The sequence below is a fragment of the Chionomys nivalis genome, chromosome 2 (assembly GCF_950005125.1).
Source record: "Chionomys nivalis chromosome 2, mChiNiv1.1, whole genome shotgun sequence".
In the NCBI taxonomy this organism is placed as follows: Eukaryota; Metazoa; Chordata; class Mammalia; order Rodentia; family Cricetidae; genus Chionomys; species Chionomys nivalis.
This window is the reverse complement of record NC_080087.1, coordinates 129,622,800-129,648,703: the sequence shown is the minus strand read 5'-3', so window position 1 is coordinate 129,648,703 and position 25,904 is coordinate 129,622,800. Positions and strand designations below refer to the sequence as shown.

Below are 25,904 nucleotides of genomic sequence, written 5' to 3'. Positions count from 1 at the left end.
ACCCACCAGAGAATGGTCTTTGGAGCTGTCTCGAAGGTAAACTAATGCTGTTGATGCTTGGCAGGGTGGCAAGTGTACAGAGTGAACCTGGCCAGCAGAACCTCCTCCTGCAGCAGCCACTGGGGAGGAAAAGGGGCCTGAGGCAGGTAAGTAGACCCTGAGATGCTACAAGAGTCATCCCGTAAGATGGAAGATCCACTTGCTTGCTAATATCTTTGTTTATTAAGATTACACTTGGCCTTCTTGCCTGAAATAAGCTGTGCACAGCAACCATAAAGTATGCCTGGTAAATGCTTGGCAAACTGAGCATGTGAGGTTTCTATTGCAAATATGAAGCTTTTGTTGTACAGAGCTGATTGTTTAAAAAGGGATGTCAGCCTACAAATCTTGTTCTCTACTGGCAAGCTTCTTTCCCAGTCAAACTCACTGGCTGTTATACAGTTAACCAAGTACCTGCTTTTACAGGATTGGAGATAGGTTCTTTCTCACCTTGGCATTAGAGATTTAATTTAATATTGAAACAGAAGATCATATTTTCAGCTGGGTGTTGTGATGAATACCTGTATTTCCAGAACATAGGAGGCTGAGAGAGGAGAGTTATGAGTGTAATGTCAGTCTGCGTTACATAGAGTTGGAAGCCAGCTTGGGAGTGATTTCCCTAGGTGAGATCCCTCCCTTTCTCAGTCCCTTCTCTTTCTCCTCATCTTCCTTCTTCCGTCTCTCCCGCACACCTCTCTCCTCTTATTTCTCAGTTTCCAGACATGGTTTCAATACATAGTCCAAGCTGGTATCACACGCAATCCTCCTGCCTTGGGCTCCTGAGTATTGGGATTCCAGGTATGCACCACCACTTCTGGATTATACATTGCTTTCTAAGCAAAAGTCAGAGTGAAGTTCCAATGTTTTGCTCGAGGCTGGTTTCTTAATACATCTCTCTGAGAGTTAAGAGAGGTTCAACTATAGTTTTAGATGAGCAAGAGTCAGGTATTAACATTATTTTGGGGATTTCTATCCACTGAAATTCTCAAATTTAGCATTTCAAGTCCATTGATGTTCCAAGGCTACGGGAAGGAACAAGTAGGATTGTTGACTCAGGGTTCCCAGATGGTTGGCTTTTCTTGCCAGTTTTATTTATCTATTTTCTTCAGCTAAGACGCCCTCTCCTGTCAAGGCAGAAGACTCAAACTGAACCCAGAAACCGCCACGGGGCTCGACTGTCCACCACTCGCAGGAGCATCCAACCTAAAACAAAGCCATCTGGTGAGAGAGCTAGCATGTGCCCTTCTGATCGCACCACTGTTGTGATGGTAGGCAGCTTGGCCTAGAAGGCCTGAAGAAAATGAGAAGATGCCAATAACCTTACTTTTGGGGAGGTCTTAGGATGTTTCCCAGAAAACTTTACTACTTCTTTTTACTCTTCTCATCTTCCCCAACCTTTCCCCACTCCCTGTGAACCTAGATAATTGGAACGGCCCAAGGTAAATTGTTAATATTCTGAAACTCGAATGTAAAAGGTTGTGTTTTCTTTACTGAATTCAGAAACCAGACCATTCTGCTTCTTACTAAAGGTGGCACAGTGAATAACTCCTTGTGGTTTTGGTTCTAGAATTCATCAGTAGGAAGGTCATTATGATAAGTTAGCCTTTGCCTCTTGCTTTAGGCCATTTATGTAGAAATTAATTTCCCTCAATTTTGTTTTTCTCTATTCTATATAAGTAGGAGAAATACAAATATATAGAATGGCCATATAAGATCTCATTTATTACAAACCAGCAACGTCTTTATGATAATCACTGGTTAATGTCGATTATTAAGCACCAATAGCCAATTTCTCTCCTACTTATCGGTTCACCTCTAACCTACAGTTGATCAGAAGCGATCTGTGACCTTCATTGAGGCTCAGTCAGAGCCAACAGCTGCCCCAACAGACATACTTCCTGCCACAGGCCAACCACAGGGCTGCAGCCCAGGGCCATCCAGGAAGCCGGAAGGAACTGACAAACCAGTGCTCACATCCTCGCCAGCCATTGTTGTTGCAGACCTTCACAGCGTGTCTCCCAAGCAGGTGAGGGCACCACACCTTGCATTCTTATTTGCAGGAACCACTTAGATTTCATATTCAGAAATGAATAATTTCTGAATTATTTCTTCTGAATAACTAAGTCTGGGTCTGTAACATGTTATTGCCCAAACAGATACTATTTTTACCATTGTGAAAATCTATATAAAGTGTTTGGTCAATAATTATCTATAAATAAGAAGGACCAAGAGATGTCTTTAGTGGAAAACTTTATGCTTTCTACTAAATTAAGAAATAATTTTTCCACTAATTTAAGAAATAATTTTCAGCTGGAATAATCACTGACAATAAAAATTTGATACACAGTTGGAATATTTTTCAAGTAAAGCATGTGAAGTTACTAGCTTAGATGAAACCTTCTCATAGTATTAGTATTATTTAGTTTGCTTTTATGAATAAATTTTTTCTTTTCTTTTCCCTTTTTTTGGAGACAGGGTTTCTCTGTGTAGCTTTGGAGCCTGTCCTGGAACTCACTCTGTAGACCAGGCTGGCTTCAAACTCACAGAGATCCTCCTGTTTCTGCCTCCTGAGTGCTGGGATTAACAGTGTGTGCCACCACTCCCAGAATGAAAGAAATTTCTACAGGTATCATATTTTGATGTAATAGTTAAAGAAAACAAAGGGTAATATTAGCATACATATTTGCATCAATAGTTAAAAGGAACTGTAGCAATACTTTGTATCAGTTCAATTTTACAGATTATAAGATATGCATGGGCCCTTCCCCCCAAAAAAATTATCTGTCAATGGATAGAAAACCAATGCTTTGAAAGCTGGAAGGGCCCTTATAGATCATCCCTGAGACAGGAGTTAGGGCTTGGATTCACCTTTGAGTTCTTGTCCAGTTAGAGCTACATAGCCGTTTTTAGGTTCTTCTCTGGTCCATGATGTTATGATCCTTTGATCACAGAGTGAGCCCCTTTTTGCTGAAGAAGAAGAACAAAAGGAGAATACAGAAGTACAAGGTGCTGCGGTACACAGTCCCCTCTCTACTCAACTCTCAGACCCTGATGACTTCACTGGCCTTGAGACATCCAGCCTCCTGCAGCATGGAGATACTGTCCTTCACATCAGTGAGGAAAATGGCATGGAGAACCCCCTGCTGTCCAGCCAGTTCACTTTCACTCCTCCTGAGCTGGGGGAGAAAGATACAGCACCAGACAAGTCCCATGTTTAGGTCTCTGTCGCAGGGCAGTGCACAGGAGACTGCTGACAGCAGAATGCTTTTGATGGGATGGGTTAATTCCAAAACAGCACTTTATAGCCAGTGCGTGGCATTAAGTCTGAGTAGATTTTGCTGTCAAAGCTCTTTATGTGTCATAACCACCTTAAAAATCAATAGCTAAAAGTCAGTCGTGTGAAGATCATAAAAACAGAGGATTGGGGAAAAGGGCCATTCCAATGCACATTATGAACACCTTGCTTTGAGCAATTAAGAATATTTACTATTACAGACAGTTGAGAATATATACTATTACAGACAGTTGAGAGTATATACCATTACAGACAGTTAAGAATATATATACTATTCAGACAGTTGAGAATATATACTATTACAGACAGTTGAGAATATATACTATTACAGACAGTTGAGAATATATATTATTACAGACAGTTGAGAGTATATACTGTTGCTTCCCTCATAAGATCACTGACTATATGTTCTAAAGAGGAATGCAATCTTTTAAGATACTCACATTATACATTTCCTGAAAATGTTTATTTTTGTAGTTTCAAAAATTTTACATTATGTGGCTATATGCATTGCAGCTCACATAAAAATAACCAACAAGAAAAATAATTAGATTGGAGACACTAAATTACAAACCTGGCAGTTATTTTTGTTTTGGTAAACAATATATCTAGAAATTAAAGGAACAAAACACTATTTTTTAGAGCTGTGGACTTTTCAAAATTTATTTTTAACTGTCATTTTCACTAAATGCTATAAATCAAAATTCTAATGCCACAGACCATTTCATATCACATTAGACAGAATATTCTAGGAATTCTCAGATATGATTCTGAATTAATAACATAGACAGCTATATTATTATAAAAAGCTAAATATAAATAGCATTGCTTGAAAGAGATGGCATTCCTACTTCTAGCCTCAACTACATACAGCAGTGTCTAAATTGGATCTATTGGGAAAGGGAATTATATTCCTTTACAGTCCTTGTGCCTGCCCCTGAGGGCATATTTTCATACAATAAAGTTAAGTTGTTAGAATTAGATCGGAAAATAATTTTTCTCAGTAGTCAAATATTCTATGATCCTTAAGAGATCTCAGTTAATGAGGAAAAATACAGAGTAATCAATTTCTTCATAGACTCAGACAGCTTGTATATATCACAAATAGGGCTTTAACTTGAAGTGCAGTTACTTCAAAAAATAAAATAAAAATTGGAAGGCTTGTGAGGCCAGTACTTAGTAGATTATTAAAGGGCTGGGCATCGTGCAGTTCATAAATGGTCTTCAAAAGTTTAGCAGTTTACATTAGAGAAATGTTACATAACTACTAAGCATTGAAAGAAGTACATACCTACACTGGTATGGTTGTGTGTGTGTGTGTGTGTGTGTGTGTGTGTGTGTGTGTGTTAGTCTTCAAACAGAGTTTGATTGTGTGGAGATGAGTTTAAAATATATTCTATATGCTCAAATGTTGACTATGTTGGCTATGAAATGTACATGTATAAAAAGAGGAGACCTATCAATCCAACAGTCATAAAGGAAAATGATTTTTACGTTAGAATTGTTTATTAAATAAGCATAGTTTATATTGTGATTTATAAAATCAAATATATTTTGGGACTATGGCCCCATTCACAAGGATGATAAAGTTATCTATAAATGAATTAGAATAAAATTTAAAATCCCCCAGTTGAGAAAATCAAGGTGATATCACCTCCGGAAATAAGTGTGGGAAATCAAGGAGATAAATGGACCTTTTTACGTGCTCTAACATCTTCACATCGTTTATACTTAATGCTGAGTTCATCCCTAAGTGCAGACGCCAACATGCAAGTGGTTTTCTGGTTCTAAACCGATGTATTTTGCCTGTTAAAAACGATGCTGCTCAATCAGCATTAGAGGCCTTACGTCTGGTATGTACACGTGTCTGAGTTATGTGCGTCTATGTGCTTTGTTCCGGTTTTGGGATTCTTGAGTCAAAAATCTCTATAATCATGTCAGATATTTAAGAAGTGTAGGGGTCAATGAATTGTTAAATACTCAGTAATAACCCTAAATACCTTTATATATTTCAATTGTGCTGGGCTGTTTGAGAAATGATTTTACTGGTCTGTCTATCTTTTAACCTGACTCCTTCTCTGTCATGTATGGAAGTCTGTTAGAAATTTTTTAATAAGCTAAGTAGTGTTTTATCTTGAAAACACAAAAAGACTTGTCCACTCTGAGGAATAGGGACTGGCAGACTGGAAGTGCTCTCTCTTGTGTTGGGCTTATGTGTGCATCTATACCATTTATGGTGTCCTTAAACGTGTTGAATGTAATGTGTTGAATGTTTATGTGTGGTGACTAAAATATCTATATGTATGTGCATAAGACTGTCACAAGATGTATTCTCAGGAATACTATTACCTGGAGTTTGAAGGAACAACTTAAAAAAAACAGTTAGGGAAGAGAAGAAATAAGTTTGAGTTAATTGACAATCTTTACAATATTCAAAATGTGACTAAGCACTAATTATCACTTATGATCAATATAATATTAGTAAAATAGATTTATTTCTTAAATTATGCTGCTTAATCATATTTATTTCATTCAGAGGAAAGATAAAACAGGCACTCACTTTCGGCAGGTATTTAAAAAATGACATTCAATGAAGATTGGTCCTTTGGAAAGTGACTTTATAGAGAGATGTTGGAATAAAAATATATCATCCATGATAGTGGGTAGAGATGTATACTATTCAGATTAAAGCAATTTAAATCCTGGATACAGATTCTTCTAGAACAAACTCTTTATTTTCATTTTCAGCATTCACTGCTTTCTATAACTCTATTAAATTACTTGATTCTTCTGACAATGAAAGTGAGTTACTGAGTGCCTTGGGATAAGTCATTGAGAGCTACAGTGTCAAAGGGCACAACTGGGCACAAGGCAGTGCTGGAGGCAAAAGTTGGTTTGCATTGAGCCTCCATGAGTAACTTAAGCCAAGATGGCATCTCTCTTTTAACCTCTGGGGTTTTTTTAGTCAGTTGAAAAAATTTCTCCATTTTGCTGCCCACCTCCTAGAGCTCCTGAGGAAATAAGAGTGTGCGTACAGAGATCTATAGGGAAGAAAGGCTTGTAGAATTATAGTCTAAAACACGAATAAATACACAGGATACTTTACTAGAGTCCCACTGTTCCTCTGTGACCTCACACTTCCAATTCATGGCCTTGTGTCTTGGCAGTGAGTAAAATGTCCCACTCCCTCACTTAGTTTTGTGGGTCTCAACTGCAGCATTTCAGAAGCAAACTCTGATTTGACACTCAGGAGAATAAAAAGTTGAGGGCAGAATGTACTTGGAAAAGTTTATGATAAATTTACTTATATTATTTAAGGATCATTTAGGATCATAAATCTATGTACCTCCATAATATTTTAATAGTCACTGTGACCATGGGATTAAAGTCCTTTATTAGCCATTTTTGTAGGTAAAAACAAAGGATTGACTACACAGCCAACTTCCCTCAGATAACTATAAGGTCTGTTAGGAATACTGAATGACCAAAGAGCATGGAAAAATGCATATGAATAAATACTGAGATGTTTATGAAAGATATTTATGAAAGCTATTGACTTCTGTGTTTGAATATGCACATATAATAAAATAATTCTAAAAGCATTAAAGTTCTCCAATTTCATTTCTCTCCTTTGGGAATGAGTTAGCTCATTCAGGATCATTTTTGAAGACTTGGAGTGTGCCTTCTTTATTCATCTCTTGTTCTTCGTACCTGCACTCTATGCCTGACCTAACATCACCAATCAGTCCCCTCCACTTTTATACACAATTGATATCCACCTACAGGCACTTCCCATCCCCCACCTTTCAAAATAAAGGATGTAGGAATGGAAGACAGGTAACCAATTTAACTTCATTGCCCAGATTATGACCTGCTGGAATTCTGGTAGTCCGTGTCAGAACATTAAAGATTTGATTGACCTGTGTCTGTGGCAATAGAAACCATGGCATCTAAATTAGCATCAGCTACGTTTCGAATAAAATTATAAGGCACCCTATCCTTGTCTTTTAGAAATTCCTCTTGTCGAATCCATGATTATCTTCATATGGCCTCATATTTCTTCCTGACCTCTGGACACATTTGGCAGTAGGACACTTACCCATTTCAAGAATTACGGCCGAATAATAACCAACTGTATCAAATCTGTCTACTCCAGAGTAAGTAGGGCCACGGAAGCCGAAGAAACTCCTACACTCAGCAGCCACCTGTTCTCACCACCTTGACCAGGGAACATCACGGACGAGGGAAGCGAAGAGCTGTAGGAGCTGGAGGGTGGGGAGTGCTATAAAATGCTGGCTGCGGGGTGTGACAAGATTGCTTCAATTCCGAGTGCACAAACAACTGTGGCTACCTGCACAAAACCTGCAGACACACATACATATTTAATAGGAGAAGGATTAATTAGGAAGAAAAGGGTCAGCACGAGATGAAAGGGTGTACTAGCAGGTAACCGGGGCTATGATCACAATATAAGGTATACATGTATGCAATAGTAAAAAAAAAAAATACATTTTGAAAACAAATTCCTACATTGTAGGCGGTAGTCTAGCTGATGGGCCCGTTGCCTTCTTGTACTATACTCAATAAACTGTTTTTCCTTACAAAACGGAGAAGCTATTCTACTGAGACGAAAATTCCAAGACCGGAGGCAAAAGGCCCTCCCCTCGCCACCCATCTGACAGCCCCGCCCCCAGCAGGAGGCGGGACTTCCTCGCCGCAGGACCGCTGCTTCCGGCAGAGTCCGGAAGAGAGTGCGGGGTGGCAGGGGGCGGAGCCAGTGCGGCGCGCCCAATCGGGACGAAGTCTTCGCTGGCCCGGGCTCTCGTGGGCTCACTCGCTCTAGGGAACCGGCACCATGGCGTCGGGCTGCAAGATCGGCCCGTCCATCCTCAACAGCGACCTGGCCAACCTGGGGGCCGAGTGCCTGCGCATGCTGGACTCGGGGGCCGACTACCTGCACCTGGATGTAATGGACGGGTAACTCCGCGGGGCTCGGGGCGGGCCGGCCGCGCGGGTCGCGTCGCTGCACCTCAGCGAGCGCCTGTTGGGTGCACGGCGCCCCTTTGCGACGGGCGGCCTCCCGGGTCGCTCTGCTGAGGGCACCGAGCCGGCCCGGGCTGCCTTCGGGGCCCGGGCCCCAGTCCTTCCCCACCCCCAGTAACCTGTGACACTAGGACCCGGAAGCCACCTTCAGTAGTCAGGGCATTTCTTTCAGAAGCCGGCAGAGAAACTGAGGCTCGGTGCGACCGGCACGACTTGTCCAAACTCAGATAACTAGTCCGCGACAGAGCTGCGAGACAGACTCGTCCACGCTTGCGAGCTTGACACCTGTATGTGATCCCTAAGTTCGACCACTTGCTGACTTGTTTTAGACAAGCCGCTTCAGCCCTCACTGAGGTTCGGTTGTAGTGTTTGGAAAATGGAAGTATTATTGATAATAGAACACTCCGCGTCTTTGGAAAAATGAAATGAGCAAGTCCAGGGCCTGACGTGTAACAGATTCTCTACAGTTGTTAGTCGTATCGAATAATCTGTCGAAGTCTGATTTTTCTGTCTATTTTCTCTTCAGGCACCCTGCTCTTCAGGGAGGTCAGATTTTTGTAAGTAATTTTGAAGCATTGTAGTTTTAGCTTTATCATGCTCAGAATCAGGGTCCAAGTTTCCTAAGTCGGTTATAAAGTGAGAAATAAACCTAGACCCAAAGGAGGCCGTAAGACTTGCTCAAGATTACAGAAGATTGTGACAGACTTGGAACTTGAGTCTTCTTGGCTTTCACTAGCATTTCCCACCGGAAGTTCCGCCTTGAATGATAAAAGCCTTGGGTTGAGATAAATAAATTTCAGATAATCAAACTCTGTTTGCCCTCAGTCACATGGGCAAATATGTGTTATTTCCAAGAAGTTGGGTTTTTTTTGTTTGTTTGTTTTGTTTTTTGTTTTTTCTTATTGGGGTGGAACTGGGGTTTGCTGTTCGTTTTGTTTTTCAGACAAGGTATATGTAACATCGAACTGGCCCTTAATCTCTGAATCTTGCCGCAGCTTCCCAAATGCTGGGATTGCAGGCTTGGGCTATCACACTGGACTGAGATGGACCTTTTTAATGTCACTGACTACTCTGTGGCAGGGTTTTCTCCTTTTGCTCTCTGGTTAAATCTCCTGTTTTCTCTTAACACGCACCGAAAGTGGTCCCCTGAGCCAAGTGTGTACCATAAAGATTGTGGCTATGTTTTTGGTGCCTGAGAAAACTCAGGGGTCTGGGCATGGGTCCGGCTGCAGGTGCAGCTCTGAGCCTGCTTATACAGAATGAATGAATTTCAGTTTGCTAATGGGAATATTGAATAGTAGTACTTGGAAGCACATGATATTCTTTTCTAGTACTTTCTTTTAAACCTTTTATTTTTTAAAAATTTAATATAATTATATCATTTCTCCCTTCCTTTTCCTCCCACTAAACCCTCTCATATACTACCTCCTTGCTCGCTTTCAGATCCTTGGCCTCTTTTTAAATTAATTGTTATTACACACACACACACACACACCCTAAATACGTAACCGTGACCTGCTCATCTGTATGTTACTTGTGTGTACATTTTCAGAGCTGGCCGTTGTGTAAGAAAGACTATGTCTCCTGCTCTCAGCAGTCCTTAGTTATCTAGTTCTGTGTATAGGGCTAGGAACGTGGGGGCTGATGAGGTACTTTTTGAGGTTAATGTTTTGTCAGTGAAGAGTGAGGTACAGTGCCATGTTTCATAGCCAAAAAAAGAAGAAGGTGGAACCAAAATCGAGGTAATGTGACTATGTCTCAGAAGTGCTTTCTGTGCGGCCAGAACTTCTACAGAACCCTGAAGGAATTTTCTGTACTTAGTAATTACAAGTTTTAGTTAGTAATCTTCAAGTAGTAATTTATATTTGTATTATTTTTTTCTCTCTCCTGATGTCTGTGTCTTGCTCACCTTGGTATCTGAAGTGAAGCTCTGTGCATCCATGTTATCATTGCTTAGTAACAGGGTCTGCCCCTCCCAGCAGACACCCCCCCCCCCATGGCAGACATGAGTTTAGTAAACAACGCAAGAAGGCAGACTTTTTTAAAAAAAATTGTTCTACTCTTGCTGGGAAGCACTGGCTTGGGAAACCTAAATTCTTCATGTACAATTTTTATGCCTTTTAATCTTTACCAACTTCTTTTTTCCTTGAGTAAAAGCTGTTTCTACTCCTCATTTGCAAAAGAGGAAACCAATTTAGAGAAGTAGAGCTTCTTTCCGGTAGTCCTGCCTGAAGGACAAAACCTGAAGGAGCTGGTGTCGGCCACCTCATTTGCTACGTGGTGCAGTGTTTCCGGGGCAACAGTACAAAAGTGAGCTGTGGGCTCCCGTTACAAAGGTGGTCGGCCCCAGAATAAGTCCTTCTCTTTTCCGCTTCACCCCCCACCCCAGCTTTCTACCTGCTTAAAACTGGATTTATCTAGAAAGTACAAAACTGGGCTGGGAAACACTAGGTGGCCAGACACACGTGCGGTTCAATATCTAAAATAAAGGGCAGATTTATTTTCTGCAAAAACATTTTGAGGAAAACACAAAACACATCATGACAGGATGGTGGCTAGAACGGGCTGATCCCAACCATGGAAGCAGAGCAAATATCTATGTCTAAACTAGTCCTCAGGATTTTAAATTGGGGAGATTTCACATGAATACTGGATTTCTGACTTGGTGTCAGAGCTTTGGCATCCATGTTGTGTTTTCTGATACGGCTATGATGGGCTGGAGTTGTGCAAGGCAAGCACCTTTGACCAGTCCTACATTTCCTTGTGCCTTGTGCCTTACCCCTTCCAGCCCGTCTCATCTGCTCAGTTTTGCTTTTTAACTTTGTCAACTGCAACTGGCTAGTGACTCTCTGATACCTGATCCACAGGTAGATTGTTTTCTGGTTCCAGTTTTGGTACATTTTGTACTTTAATTCTCTTAGCGGCTTGTTTGTTGATTTGTCTGCAGTAGACTGCATTCCAGGTATCACTAAGTGGAGTCTAGCACTGGTGATGACGTGATGAGAGAGGGGCTTGTGTTCCTGCGTTAGAACCACCCTAGCGGAGCCCCAGCAAGCCCCTGGTTATGGATTGCATTCAAGGAGGGAAATGTCAGAATGGAGTCGTTATAAAGTTGACTTTTCTGGTGAATTCCTTTTCTTTAGAGTGAATTCATTTAGAATTTTCTAGTCTGGTAAGAGATCTTTGAGGCATTTGATAAAAAGTCATGTTCTTGGGTCTTTGGAACCTCAGGAGCCCTCATGAAGAAGCTGTAAATCCCTTGATAGTTGGTGGTGTCAGGCAATTTCAAGATACTTGGTTTCATGCCTGGGTTTCTGTCCTTGTTGGTTATGGCTTAGCGACAAGCCTTTAGTTTTTTTGTGAAAATATTGATGCATTTTGTGATCCTGGTAAAGTTAGTGAACCCAGTTCATTGAATTATTACCAGGAACACAAACACAAATTGCTCACATAAATTGAGAGTGGTTTTTATATGTTACATTTGTGTTTCTCAAGTAAGTTTGTACTTATTTGCTTTTCAGCCTGTCTTTTGTCACATTTGTTTTCTTAATAAATAAGACATAAACTGACTTAATTTCAAGGCCACACGGTAAATTAAAAGAACAGCATATGCAATTAAAGACTTTGTGTGAAGTTGTAGAATACTCCATTGGGATTGCTGCCTGCTTACCCGACCCTTGTTTCTACTGTAAGTAACTTAAGTGTGTCATCGAGCTCTGATAGCGACTGCCCTTAGGCAGGCAGTAGAATAGTGTTCTAGATACTAGAAATGGAACCGCCAAGGATCCGTTGGCTAGAGAACTCATCCACACTGGTCCACTTGTTCTACTCGGGACTGTCCTGCATGTGAGTTCCTGTCCTCTCCCAGGACTGCTGTTCTAGCTGTTATTGTCCTGGCAGGTGAATGCCAAGACTAAGACTGGACTTTGTAGTGTGTGTTAACTCCTGCCACCTGCACTTACTGATTGTGTGACACGGGGCTGCGTTCCCTCACCTGTAAAATACAGGTGCTACCTGTCTCACAGGGTTGCCAGATTTAAAGTTTAGTGAATGGGAAGTATTTGGAACTTATACCTAGACTGTAAGTTTTTATGAGCACTTACCCTGCCTGTCATCTAAACTTGCAGCTTTAACCATAGCTTACTCTCTTTTACCCCTCTTGTATCTAATCATTGTTGACACAAACTCTTAGTTTTGCCTTTTTTTAAAACCAATTCTTAGTATTAATACCTCTGCTGGTTTGACTGAAAATAGTCTCCGTAGACTATCATAGAGAGTGGCATTTTTGAAGGTGTTGCCTTGTTGGGGGAAGTGTAATACACGGTTTGAGGTTTCAGAAGGTCAAGCCAGGCTCAGTGGCACTCTTTCTTCCTGCTGCATGTCAATCCAGAGGTAGAACTCTGAGCTCCTTCTCCAGCACCACGTCTTGCCTGCATGCCTCCATGCTAATAATGGGCTCAACCTCTGCACCTGCAAGGCAGCCCCAATTATGTGTTCTCCTTTATAAGAGTTGCTGTGGTCATGGTGTCTCTTCACAATGATAAAACCTAACTAAGACAATACCTCTTCCTTCCTTCTTGCAACTTATTGCTAAGTCCATCTTCATGCTTCATTGTATGTATTTTATTACTTGCATCTTGCCCTATTATCCCACTTGATAAACACCTGCATTCAGCATTGGACACCCTTAATCTGATAGAACCTATGCCTGCTTTGATTGACAGCCTTTTTCCCTTTGACCTAAACTTGCTTGTTTCTGCCTTCACTTGTGTTTCAGCCATTTCTGATGCTATACATCTCAACATTCCGTAAGTCCTTTGATCTTCTAATGTAGAATGCTCCTGGGATACTTGCTTTTATTTTAATCTTTTGCCATTTTCCTTCTTCACATTACTGTGCACATTATTTAGATTTTCTCAAGGCCCAGGTTTCAGGAAGTAGCACTGTAGTCTATTTCTTGCTAATAATCTAGCAGTTGAATATGAGTGCCCTTCCATGTGCTTTTTCTGAGAAGTCTCCTTCTTCCACCCCATGGCTCTATTTGGAAAGAGCTTTCTAGGCTGGCAGGTAAAGTGAGAGCAGGAAAGGTACAAGTTGAGCTTCTCTCATCTAAAATGCTTGTGACCAGAATTGTCTCAGATTTGAGGTTTTATTTGGATTTTGTAATATTTATGTGTGCTTTGTAAGTTACTTTGGGGATGGGACACAAGTCTAAGTTCATGAAATTCATATATGTCTTGTGAAACTTTATGTACAGTTCCCTTTATCAGGGTAGAATCTCTGTGTAGCTGAGGATGACCTTGAACTCCTGATCCTCTTCCACTTCTCAGGTGTTGGGATTACCATGAGCACCATCACACCAATTTACCATCTTGTCTGTTGTGGCATCATATTGGTGCTCAAAAAGTCCCTAGTTTTATAGGATTTCAGATTAGGACTGCTTAGCCTGAGCTTTTTATGTTCTAGACTCTACAATGGCATATGTCACTTAAACTCACAGACCATTGACGAGAATTATCACAGGGGCTGTCTTGGGTGTACAGGCAGCTGGGGAGTGCTCAGTTGGCTTCCTACTGATAACTGTCCTGCAGCTGAGGATCTACTGAGTTGTTACCACTCATTCCTCTGTTGCTAATGAAGTGAAGGGAGTGTATGAGACTGTAAAGGCTTTGCCTATTCTTTATAAAACACAGGACTTGCTGCACCCAGTATAGGATGACCTACATGAGGGAAAGTGGTTTCCTAAAGATTTAAATGAGCAGGTGATACAATAGAAGGTTAACTAAGAAGGTTGAAGGTTCTAAGTGCTTTTGGTTGGTGGCAGGCTGACTTGATTCTGTTCCACAGATTACTAACTCACTTCTTTCAGGATGTCAGTTATAATGTTCCTGAAACAGAATGTAATCAGTATTTATTTTATTAGTCGGAGGTATGGAGAACAATACAATATCTGGGGTGGACTATGCTCTCAATGTACTACTAGCTCTGATACACATCGTTATTTTTTTCCAGCACAGTTTTATAAAATTGTTTTTTTAAGTCTTTGCCTTGCAAGAATTTTCTATTAATTAAATTTAGTAATTTATTTTACATCTCAATCAGTTTCCCCTCCCTCCTCATATCCCTTCCCCCCTCCCCTTCAACACCGTTCTCCCCCCCCCCCCCACAGTCTACTCCTCTCTTTCTGTTCAGAAAGGGGCAGGCCTCCCATGGGCATCAACAAAGTGTGTCTTATCAAGTTTCTGTAGGACTAAGCTCTTCTTACTGTTTTCAGGCTGGGAAAGACAGACCAGTATGAGGAGTCAACCAACCCATTAGGGACAGCCCCTGCTCTACTGCTGTGAGTCCCACAAGTAGTCCAGGCTGCACAAGTGTCACACCCCTGCACAGGGCCTAGGTCAGGCACATGCAGGCGTCCTAGCTGTCAGTCCAGATTCCATGAGCTCCTTACCCCAAGTCCACCCACAAGATCTCTTCCATTTCCCTGCCCCAGGAGATCATGTGTCACTCCTTGAGCCCTCATTACCTAGCCTCTCTGGGGCTGTGGATTGTGGTCTGGTTATCCTTTGCTTTGCTTTATATCTTCTATCCACTTGTGAGTGAGTACACACAATGTTTGTTCTTCTGGGTCTGGACTCAGGATGTTGGGTTTTTTTTTTTTTTCTAGTTTCATCCATTTGCCTTCAAATTTTTTGATGTAATTGTTTTTAACAGCTGAGTAGTGCTCCATTGTGTAAATGTCCCACGTCTTCTTTATCTGTTCTTCAGTTGAGGGGCATCTTGCAGTTTCCAAGCTCTTGCTATGACAAAGCTGCTGTGGACATAGTCGAGCCAAGCGTGCTTTGGGCTGACTGAGCTAATATGTTCACAGCGGTTTTATTTGTAATACCAAGCTATTTTTTAATGGTTATTGTTTAAAGGGCTTAAATAAATTGTCATTCAGTGTTGTGTGATTGAAGTGAATTAGAGGCAGGTTGAGGACTCTGTATTAGAATCCGTTAATAACTAGTGTGTCACCTGAGCAAGTCAGAAATTTTTTGTCATCTTTCCATTTCTGCTTGCCATGACTTATGAATTATAGACTTGTCATTATGAAGATATATGAGACAGCACATATTAATTGTAAGCCCGATCTTACCTGGTTACTTTTGCCTAATTTTGTCTAATATTAAAAATGTTAAGAATTATATGGGAAAAAAATTGCCATCCCAAACATTCCTTTGTTTCTTTCTCAGAAAGCATATTGATAAATGCAGAAATGAATTTGAAAATGTTCTCAGAGTAAGATTTATTTGTTTGTTTTGTAGACATTTTGTTCCCAACATCACTTTTGGTCACCCTGTGGTTGAAAGTCTTCGAAAGCAGCTAGGACAGGACCCTTTCTTTGGTAAGTGGGTTGCTAAACATTTAAAACTGCTTAAATAAAGGAAACGGAGGTTGGTTGATGAACGAAGGTTGGTTGCACCCTTCTCCTGTTACTTCCTGTGCTGGGCCTTCATTAGCTTGCTCTTAGCAATCCACATCCTTTCCCTTCCCTTCCGCCGTGAACCTGATTCTACCTGGAAAAACTCTTCTTCTGAGGGCCTCATTGACAGTCCTCAGATCATTTGTCCTCTCCTCAGAGAGGACTTTCTAAGCAACTGGTCCAGACTAACTTTAAACACTTCTCAGTCTGTTCTTAGAACTGACTATAATATGATCCATGAAAGGAGGGCTAGAACTCAACTCGTGATTTTCTTTATGATTTATTTATAAATATATATTTATTATTTACATATTATTTATAATATATAACTTATTTATTTGAGTGTTTTGCCTGCGTGTATATGTGTGTGTGGTACCCTCAGAGGCCAGAAGAGAGCATTGGATTCCCTGGAATTGGAGTTACAGAGGGGTGTGAGCCACCGCGTGGGTGCTGGGAAGGAACCGAGGTCCTCTGCATCCCCAGCTTTCTTCAGGCTAAGCAGACATTACATTTGTATGACTAGTAATTGAATTTATCATTCAGCTAAGTGTTCCAGCACCCAGTTTATTTCTTTCAAATATGGTCTTTTCAAAGATAAACTTCATTTCATGGAATAATAAATATAAAGTGTTTTTGTTTCTTTTGCAGGGGGTTGGTTTTTGTTTTTGTTTATAGATCCCTCCAACCTAGAAGTTATTTGAACTGAAATAGAATCAAGCTTATAATATTTTATGTAACTTGTATAATTAAGTAAAACTTGTTTTTGTTTTTCTGCCAGTAGAACATTTTATAAAATACTCTAGCTGAAATGTTCAGGTGATAGTTCTAAAACCCATATTTAACTATTTATATTAAAATAAAAATTTGTTTTTCATTCGCAGTAGGCATATTCGAAGTCCTCAGTAGCCATGTGTGCTGTTGACTATGGTCAGTAGTGCAGCTACGGGCACAGCCTCCAGCAAGTGTGTCCAGCCTTTTGACATGCAGCATGTCAACTGCAAAGTTCATACCTGAGAAGCACACAGTTGAGTTATAAAAACTAAACAGAACCAAACATATAAAGTAAGTTTATAGTTTTGTGTTGGCCTTAGCCACCCCTCAGCTTATTCAGGCTGCGCCTGGACATATTTGGGAAAGGATTCATCCATTTTCAGAGGATCAGAAGAATGCATTATTGCCTTATGTCTACCAACATGTTCATCTGTTTAAATTTTATGTACTTAAATATAATCTTGATTATATTTAAAACTTAAAGTTTTGGGGGAAGGGAGTTTTTAAAAGTAAGTTTCTTCTTGAATCTGCTTGTATTGCATACATGACTTTTAAAATTAAATTTGTTATCCTGATTATGAGAAATGGTAACTAAATCTCGCTGCTCCCACATACGGTGGCCACACATCCCACTGCTCTCTCTCTCATATATTTTCCCACTGGGTTTTCCTTTCTCTTCTATTTTGACTCGTGTTCTCATTTCTCACTGTTTCCTGTGTCTTCTATCATCAATCTTTCATTCTTATAACACCACCGCCACCACCTTATACAATCTACTTTCTCATCCTGGATTTAGGCAGACATGTATGATGTATACATGTATATAAATATGCTACTTAATATTTTAGAAAATTTGTTCAAAATAAGGATGAATAAACTGTGTTAATACTTGGAGTCTGAGGCTTTTTTTCTTCTTCTATAGTTTAACAGTTTGATTTTGTTGTTGGATTTTGGTTGTGTGACAATTGATGCATGACTGGATTTTAAGAAGTAGACCAGGGCTAGAGAGATGGTTCAGCAGTTAAGAGCACTTCTGCTCTTACAGAGGATCAGGGCTTGGTTCCTAACACCTACATCAGGTGTCTCACATCCTTCTGTAACTCCGTCTTCAGGCTTCTGTGCATACCTGTACTTATGTGCTAATATCCAGACAGAGAGACATATACATAATTAAAAGTAAGATCCTTAAAGATAACTAAATAGGTAGTCTGTCGGTTGTCTATATAACCTCTAAGGTTCTGGGGTTTTGTTCGTGGAACTGAGATCAGAACTTGAACCTTGCACATGCCAATTTGAACCACAGCCTCTTACTGTTTTAAAAAAATCTTTAAAATTTTTTATATGTGTTTGTGTGTGTGCACGCATGTGTGTGGGTATGCATGTGGTACAGTGACACAGTGCACTTGTGGAGGGCAGGTCAAAGAAGAGCTTTCTGAAGTCTTTGTCTACCTTCCAGCCTTTAGAGGCAGGGTCTCTCTTACTGCATACTCCACTTATCTGGCCTGAGCTTCCTGGATCCTATCTTCTCTCTCTACCTCCCATCTCATCATAAGAGAGCGGGGACTATAAATGGGACCGTATTGCTGTATCAGCTTTTCATATGGGTTCCAGGGATCAAACTCAGATTATAAGGTTTACGTGACTAGCACTTCTATCCACTGTGCCATCTCCCTAGCCCTGCTTTTACTTTTGAGTCAGGCTCTCCCTAAGTTCCCCTAGTTGACTTAGAACTTATTCTGTATCCCAAGCAGGACTTGAACTTTTAATCCTCCTGTCTTAGCCACTGAAGATGCTTATGTTACAGGTCTGTACCATCTGACCCTGTTATTTTGAAAGCTCTGACCTATGCAGTCTTAGTTTTGAGTACAAAAACCATCTAAGAAATAAACTAACAAGAAAAGTCTTTATTATCTAAGGTAGTGGTCTGTATTGTAGGGAACCTTAGAAACCCTCTTTAGCTCATTTATGAGGTTACAGCTATTTTCGTAATACTGTAACCATCTCTCTAGCCCTGGTCTACTTCATTGTCCACACTGGTGCTGCACATCAGTGGTGAGTTAGTTTTTTGGTGTCATAACCAAGTCAATGATGCAGTGACATTGGATTCCTTCTGTAGTGACTGTACTTCACTGCTGTGTGCATACATACAGTATGCATCTTTGGTGAAGCAGTGTAGAATATTTATTTTAATAAGTTTGTCTTTGAATAATGTCTTGTTGATTGTCACGTGACAGAGAAAGAAGAACAAAGCACTTCTGCTGCAGGGTGTGGTGATGCTTTTTACTTGGTGACGTTTCTTGGGCCAGACAACTTGCACCATTACATGAACTAAACTGGCTGCTTTTTCCAAACACCAGTTTTTTCTTGGGAAAAAACAAAAATGACAGCTAAATTGCTTGTTTTAGAAAGTGACTTTTTACAGACCCTCTTTTTAACTAACAAATTAAATTTGTCACTTGAAAGAGAATACCTTGTGTTTGTTACCAAAGAGCTTGTAAGAAGAAACTGTGGTATTTGGAAGCTGCTGGGTTCTGTTTGCAGCCACACCTAGAGATAGATGCTCCTCATTATATCACGGCTTTGTTCTCACAAACACATTGTAGAATGAGTCATCATAAGTCAAAAGTGCATTTAATTTGACTAACCTCTAACACATCATTGTTATGCCTTGGCTACTTCAAATGTGCCCAGAGTACTTGGATTTTTATCACCTGTATCTAGAAGACACTTCCCATACACTGCAATTTTGTGGGGGAAGGAGGATCTCATATAACTCAGGCTGCCCTTAAACTCTTGATCCTCCTGATTCTACCTCCAAAGTAGTACAGGATCATGTACAAGACTGTGCCTAATGTAGAGCCATGCTTATTAAACTTCCTCCAGTCTTGACTCCTTATTCCCTGAGAAATTTTTACACAGCCCTGGGTATACAGATATATAAAATAAGCATATAAATCATATTTATTACTAGTAATATGGCATACAGTAGTTGATTTTAAAAAGATTTTTGGTGTGCATATTTCACCATTTATTAAAGATTAATGCAAACTTGCGTACTACCAAGATGTGCTTGTTTTTAAATAAAGAATATCTTATCTAGATATTTGCTACTGCAGGATATAGCATCATTAATGATTGTCTTACACATATCTGTGTTAAAAGCATAGCTTTTAATTAGTCTCTGACATTTTCTTACTGTAATACTTGCCACAGTGTGAGCTGATACTCGGAGGAGGCACTTATGACTTGTCCAATTGTCACCATCATTACACTTGTGCTGTGTAAACACAACACAGGTAAACAACAGGGGTCATCAAGATAACCAGAGGATAAACCTGTTTGTCACGTAGGCTTGACAGCCTCACTTCTAACCTTTCTTCCCATTGTGGAAAGAAAACCAGACTCCCAGCAGTGTCCTCTGACTTCCACATGCACACACTTGTACTTACACATAATGTCATGCACACACACACAATAGTAATAATGATTTTATAGAAATAAAGTCAGTCATAAACACTGTGGTACCTGGACATTGGGTGTGCCCACTTCAGCTAGCTGCCAGTTTATGAACAGGTAGTAGTACGTAGTGTGTGTGCAGCAGAAAGATGACTCAGTGAGAAGGCTAGTGTGGGCTATACAGTGTAAAACTTACCAAGTGTTTTTTTCTGGAACTTTTCTGTTAAATATTTTTAGACCACAGTTGACACCAGAAAACTTGCAAAATGAAGCTACACAAAGTAAACTGCAAAAAGCAGAACTTCTGTACTTTCTCTTAGTATTTCATGTGCTAATCAGTACTTCGAAAGGTCTAATGCATATAACAACTGCTCAGCTAACCAATATCAGGCAGAGAGTGCTAGAATCTGTCTGAGGACTGCTGATCTTATGTGAAGTTTTTTACCTATTAACATGTTTTTGTTAGTTTAGAAATGTATACAGTAATGCTGGTATATAAAGGAGCTATTGTCTTAACTCCTTTCCAAGCTTTTGATTTTTATAATCTTAGTTAAATGTATGTGTGATGACCAAAAACCAACCAAACAAACAAACAAAAAAACCCTGTAGTCTGACTTCATCTTGTAAGTTGGATATTCCTCTCAGTAATGAACAGGAGATGTCTTTTCTTCCCAGATATGCACATGATGGTGTCTAGGCCGGAACAGTGGGTAAAGCCAATGGCCGTGGCAGGTGCCAATCAATATACCTTTCATCTTGAGGCAACTGAGAATCCAGGGGCTTTGATTAAAGACATCCGGGAGAATGGGATGAAGGTAAGTCAATGGTAGGAGTCATATTTTATACCAGTGCTTGTCAAAGATGGAAAGATAGGTGGGGGAAAATGACAGGGAAGCAACTGGATGTGGGCAGCTGGAATCCAGGATTAAAGTATAAAATGTTTGTAAGCTATTATTCCACTTAGGTTTCTGAAGGTCACTACCCTGGAATCATTCACATTTAATGGCTATGTTATCTTTAAAAAGCAAACAAAATGCTAGGACCCTATCTGGCTTGAGTGTGTCACTGAGAGAGGGAGTAGATACACAGGGTCAGTCCCTGAAAAAGAAGCTGTTTGTAATTGATACCCACTGGCAAGGAGAAAATCAGTTTTTTATAGTGGAGTTTTACTGGGTCTACTTGCCATACTCTAGGGTAGGCACAATCCCCAGGAGTAGTTGGCCAATGTCAAAAGAACTCCATGTTTTTGTTTATTTGGAGGTAAGCTTTTGGGGGGTTTTATCTCTCTTGTTTGTTTGATTTTTGTTTTTGTGTATGTTTGCATGTTTGGTTTGGTTTTTTGAAACAGAGTTTCTTGGTGTAGGTCTCTAAACCAGACTGGCCTCAAACTCAGAGATCCACCTGCTTCTGTCTCCTGAGTGCTGGGATTAAAAAATTAAATTTAAAAAATGTGTATTTAAAATATACATGTGCCACCACTGTGGCCAGGCACGTTTTTAGTTTTTTTTGTTTGTTTGTTTTATTTTTGTTTTTTGTTTTTTTTAAGCAAAAGCAGGAGAGACTATAAAGGTGGGGAGCAACTGGGAGGAGTTGAGGGCATGATCAAAATATATTGTAAGGAAAGTATTTTTTGGGTTAAAAATCAAAAAAGGAAAATAAATCCAAATCAAACACTGATGTCATACTCTGAATAATTTGCATACTCTTTTGTAATTTGATTTTAAAAAAAACAAACTTGGTCACTATAATCCAGTAGGGAAATGATGTGGTATAGCATTTGTCTGTTGCAGGTTGGCCTTGCCATTAAACCAGGAACGACAGTTGAATATTTGGCCCCATGGGCTAATCAAATAGATATGGCCTTGGTAATGACGGTAGAACCTGGGTTTGGAGGCCAAAAGTTCATGGAAGATATGATGCCAAAGGTAAGAGAAATATTCTGTTCTGGGTTAGGCTTTCATTATAAATGTGTATTCAGTAGACATAACTGTATCATGTGTCACTGAGACATGCCTGATTTGGAGATGAGGGAACAGATACTGTTCAGATACTGTAATATAGATGCCTTCAGATACTGTAATACAGTATGATAGGTTTTAAAATAAAATCTAATATTTTAACTATATTGCAAAATTTTAAAACTTTTATGACCTTGGGTCACTTGAGAGTTTTCATTAGAGTCTTTGCAAAGCTATTACAAATTGAATGTCATTTGCTAAATTACTTTTATAAACATAATCTGCTTCAGTCCATTGAAAGTGATCCCCAATAATGTTATGTATGTGCTAAGCTTATGTCAGCGGTGATGCTTTGAGGTTGGTTGCTTTCCCCTCCCTGTCCACTGTAGGAGTCACTGTTTCTTCGTGTATGTCTAGGTTCACTGGTTGAGGACCCAGTTCCCAACTCTGGATATAGAGGTCGATGGTGGAGTAGGTCCTGACACTGTTCAGAAGTGTGCGGAGGTGAGACTGCCCTCAACTGTGATTGCTCCTGAGAGCAATCTGCGGGACAGGCTTGTCGCCAAAGAATTGCTCAAGTGGATGTTTTTCTTGGGAAAATATTTTTGGTTCAAATGTAGGATTAGGAAAGTAAAGAACAAGAGAGTTTCTAAATACATAAATTGTTAGATAGTAAACTCTGGTCTCCAGAAAGAGTGTGTTCGATGTTGTTAGCCCGTCACAAAACCATTAAGTTCTTTAAAAAGATACATTCTTGACTGAAGAAAAATAGAGAAATTTAACTGGCCTAATCATGCTGCTCTTAGAATTTAAAAGTCTTAGCTACCTGTTTGTGTCTTATAGAAATGACTAAATCTCTTTCTGTTGAAAATCAAGGCCTAGTTCCCATTTGCCACACTAAGCCTCTTTTGTCTAGGGAGCTTCCCTACTTAGCTCTGTTCCTGGTTATCACAAGGTGGCAGCCCCGAGAACTGCAGGTCACGTGGTCACTAGTTGGCAGCCCTTCCTGGAGAACTGCAGGTGATTATAAGTCTCATGGTTCATTTTTATTCTGCCAAATACAAACCATCGAAAGCTTGGCAGTTACTGAGAATGCAGACACGGGAAAGACAGGAGGAATGTGAATTGTAAGTTCCAGGCCAGCATGGGCTACGTGACAAGACCCTAGCTTTAAAAAAAAAAAAAATGTCAGTGATAAGTATTTTGAAGATGACTGGACAGATGATCACTGAGCATATTAGCTATTAGTTCCTATTAAGTTCTGCGGTGCTAGTCCTGCTCAAATTAAGAGACATTTTAATCAATAGTCCTATAGATTCTAAAGAATGATATTGGAAATAAACGCTCTACTGTCAGGTGACTGGGTCTCACTGGAAAAATTTCCTCATCATATGATTTTCCAACTTCTAACAGTGAATTACACAACTGAATGGGTTTCCCTCAACTCAGATAGATCCCAGGCCCAGAGCTAAATTTTGAGTTATCTCATTTGAGCTTTTTAGGGTGTTCCTCTTACTCCCCATTTCTTTGCCTCCACATTAAAAATGTCATCCATGGAGAATTTCCTAAAGCATTGTAAGCCATGCTGGAGTCTAAGAAAGCATAAAGACACATTTTTATATTCTTTCTGACACAAAATGACAAGGCACCATGTTGCCAGTGTTTTGTGGATAGCTTCTCATTTCACATTGACTCCCTTCAGCCTTCCTAGAAACAAACAGCTACAGTGTCTACAGGCCTTTGTGTCTGGGGTCATTGGTATGTGTTAGGAAAGGCCTAAATGGAATTGAGGACCTAAAAGTTCAAAGCTCTAAGTATTGGCAACAGTAATGTGTGCATCTTAGGACTAATTAACCCACTAGTTCAGTGACTTGGTAGACACATTTACAAATAATTGTGTGGCCTTTATTTATAAACATTTTCCCTTTGTAACTCAGTGAATTAGAGTGCTGCAGTCAGCTTCTGGGAAAGCACTGGCAGAGCCAAGGGTGGACAGGCTACTCCAGGACTTCTGTATTGGTTTCTTCCACGCTAACATAGCTGTGTGCTTCTTGCAGGCAGGAGCTAACATGATTGTGTCTGGCAGTGCCATCATGAGGAGTGACGACCCCAGATCTGTAATCAACTTACTAAGAAATGTCTGTTCAGAAGCTGCCCAGAAACGTTCTCTTGATCGATGAAGTCACAGGAACCCAGTTTCTGCTCATGAAATCTTTTTTACTGGAAATGAGAAATATTAACTACCAAATCACATTGAATCGAATCGAAGCAGTGCTGCATTCCAGTGATTAAAGTCAATTGTGCAGGATGTTCAAGAGGTTAGAAATAACTACCTTTTTAGTGATGCCATTTAGAGATTAGCATGATGAAATATTCATGTTTATATTGGGAAATGATTTTTGTAAAGAGTGAAAATATGGTTTTATGATTACAGACAGAAATGTGTCTTAGTGCCTAAAGAGGAAAATTAGCTACTATGAAAACCATTTTTCTGTATTTTTAAAAAGAATGTTTTGTTATTTCCCCAGTTTATTCCTAAGGCAAATGACATCCATATTCTGTTTCGTGTCATTTGTGGTTTGTTTATATGCCTGAGAATATGAATGGAATGGGACAAAAAGCAGAAGCTTTGGTGGGGTGGCATGTCATGGTCTGGCACCTGAAACATTTTTACTTTTTAATCTTACACTTGGTTTATTAAAAACTATAAAAATAATTTTTGAAGCCTAGGGTTTCTGATATGTAAGCACAGACTTTATCAAGGTATTTTCTTTTTCACGGCACACTATCCAGTAATTCCTCCCTGCTCCTGGTTCTCACTCAACCCCCATGAGGGCTGTGAAATAATACATGGTGATGGCTCTGAGCAGAAAGGAACAATATAGTCTCTCTTGGGAACTCCACTGGGTTGAATCCAGGTTGGCCCCATTCTAGCTCACCCAACCGATTTTCACTACCAACTCATATATGTTGAATGTGTTGAGAATTAAGAGCATAACATGATATTGTAAAGTTTATAGTTCTACTCGTAGACTGTAGGGGATGTGTATGTTTTGTAAGTTACTAAGCACTTTGATTGTGCTTAATTAACTCTTAGATTGTCCTATAATTGTGAGGCAGGTATTTCTTGGGCTGGTACATAGAAAGAGTTCAGTAAGAAGGCTTTCTGGTATGTCCTACTGCTCTGACTACAAATAGCTCCCAAGAGGTGAGTTAGAAACAAGAAAGGTTCTTTACTTTTTTGTTTTTAGTGTAACTGTACCCTCTAGCAGAGTCAGAGTGAGCCAAGGATACTCTGGAACTAGATGTGACCCGGAGGATGTACATATAATTTCTAAGAAAGAAGAAGTAGGCTAAGAGAAGACAGGATACAGACTTCATCTATGAACTAAGTATTAATAATGAATACTTAGTGTTCTCAGTTACCAAGGGACTGGAAATACATATTGGCAACTTCACACTTACTCTTGAATATGACAAGAACACAGCCAGTATCAGTAAATCTCTTAAGGCTACTATGAGTTTTGATAAATAAGGTTTTAAAAAATAAGAATACTGACAAATGTAGGCATGAAACAGATTGCTGGGGCTTTTTCCTGCCCTCTAAGGTAAAGTTTATTAATACTTGTTTTTATTTTTGGCTTAGGAAAAGTTTGTACCATTAGTAATAATATTTAATCAAATCACACAGTACAAGGCATATAGAAATAACTTTAATTAAAAAACTATGTAGAAGATTATAATATCAGTCATGACAAAGATTTGAATTTTTTTGCTGGGACAACTTGTATTTTTCTGGCTTTTGTTATCTTTTTCTTTAAAAATAAATGTACAGTAAAACTATAAACAAAAGTTTGTAAGTATTGAATTTGAATGG

The 25,904-nt window shown here is 39.7% G+C and overlaps 2 protein-coding genes across 13 annotated transcripts in view; both read left to right on the top strand.

The window, feature by feature from the left end:
* Unc80 (unc-80 homolog, NALCN channel complex subunit) overlaps nt 1-6,929 on the top strand; it is a 191,109-nt gene extending 184,180 nt beyond the window's left edge. For all 9 annotated transcript variants that reach the window (XM_057761422.1, XM_057761420.1, XM_057761417.1 and 6 more), the window contains 4 exons: nt 65-146; nt 1,149-1,260; nt 1,866-2,065; nt 2,991-6,929. In XM_057761422.1, coding sequence (XP_057617405.1) covers nt 65-146; nt 1,149-1,260; nt 1,866-2,065; nt 2,991-3,257 — 661 coding nt within the window. In that variant the 3' untranslated portion in view covers nt 3,258-6,929. The remainder of the gene's footprint in view (nt 1-64; nt 147-1,148; nt 1,261-1,865; nt 2,066-2,990) is intronic.
* Nucleotides 6,930-8,113: 1,184 nt separating this feature from the next.
* Rpe (ribulose-5-phosphate-3-epimerase) lies at nt 8,114-25,341 on the top strand. Of its 4 annotated transcripts, none has more exons than XM_057763369.1 (7): nt 8,114-8,300; nt 8,904-8,934; nt 15,685-15,764; nt 20,745-20,884; nt 21,860-21,994; nt 22,445-22,531; nt 24,085-25,341. In XM_057763369.1, exons 4-7 carry the CDS (start codon nt 20,747-20,749, stop codon nt 24,205-24,207), a joined length of 483 nt encoding a protein of 160 aa, XP_057619352.1. In that variant the 5' UTR covers nt 8,114-8,300; nt 8,904-8,934; nt 15,685-15,764; nt 20,745-20,746; the 3' UTR covers nt 24,208-25,341. The 4 variants fall into 4 exon arrangements, with proteins under 4 accessions (XP_057619352.1, XP_057619353.1, XP_057619350.1 ...); XM_057763370.1 differs by having other exon boundaries at nt 8,904-8,938; XM_057763367.1 differs by lacking the exon at nt 8,904-8,934 and adding an exon at nt 14,652-14,717 and having other exon boundaries at nt 8,114-8,311.
* The last annotated feature ends 563 nt before the right edge of the window (nt 25,342-25,904 follow it).

Excerpts from the sequence above, each read along its gene's own strand:
- Rpe (XM_057763367.1), top strand. The coding sequence starts at position 8,190 with ATGGCGTCGGGCTGCAAGATCGGCCCGTCCATCCTCAACAGCGACCTG. Across the intron at positions 15,765-20,744 it reads AGGACAGGACCCTTTCTTTG|ATATGCACATGATGGTGTCT; the intron begins GTAAGTGGGTTG and ends TTTTCTTCCCAG. Across the intron at positions 20,885-21,859 it reads TCCGGGAGAATGGGATGAAG|GTTGGCCTTGCCATTAAACC; the intron begins GTAAGTCAATGG and ends TGTCTGTTGCAG.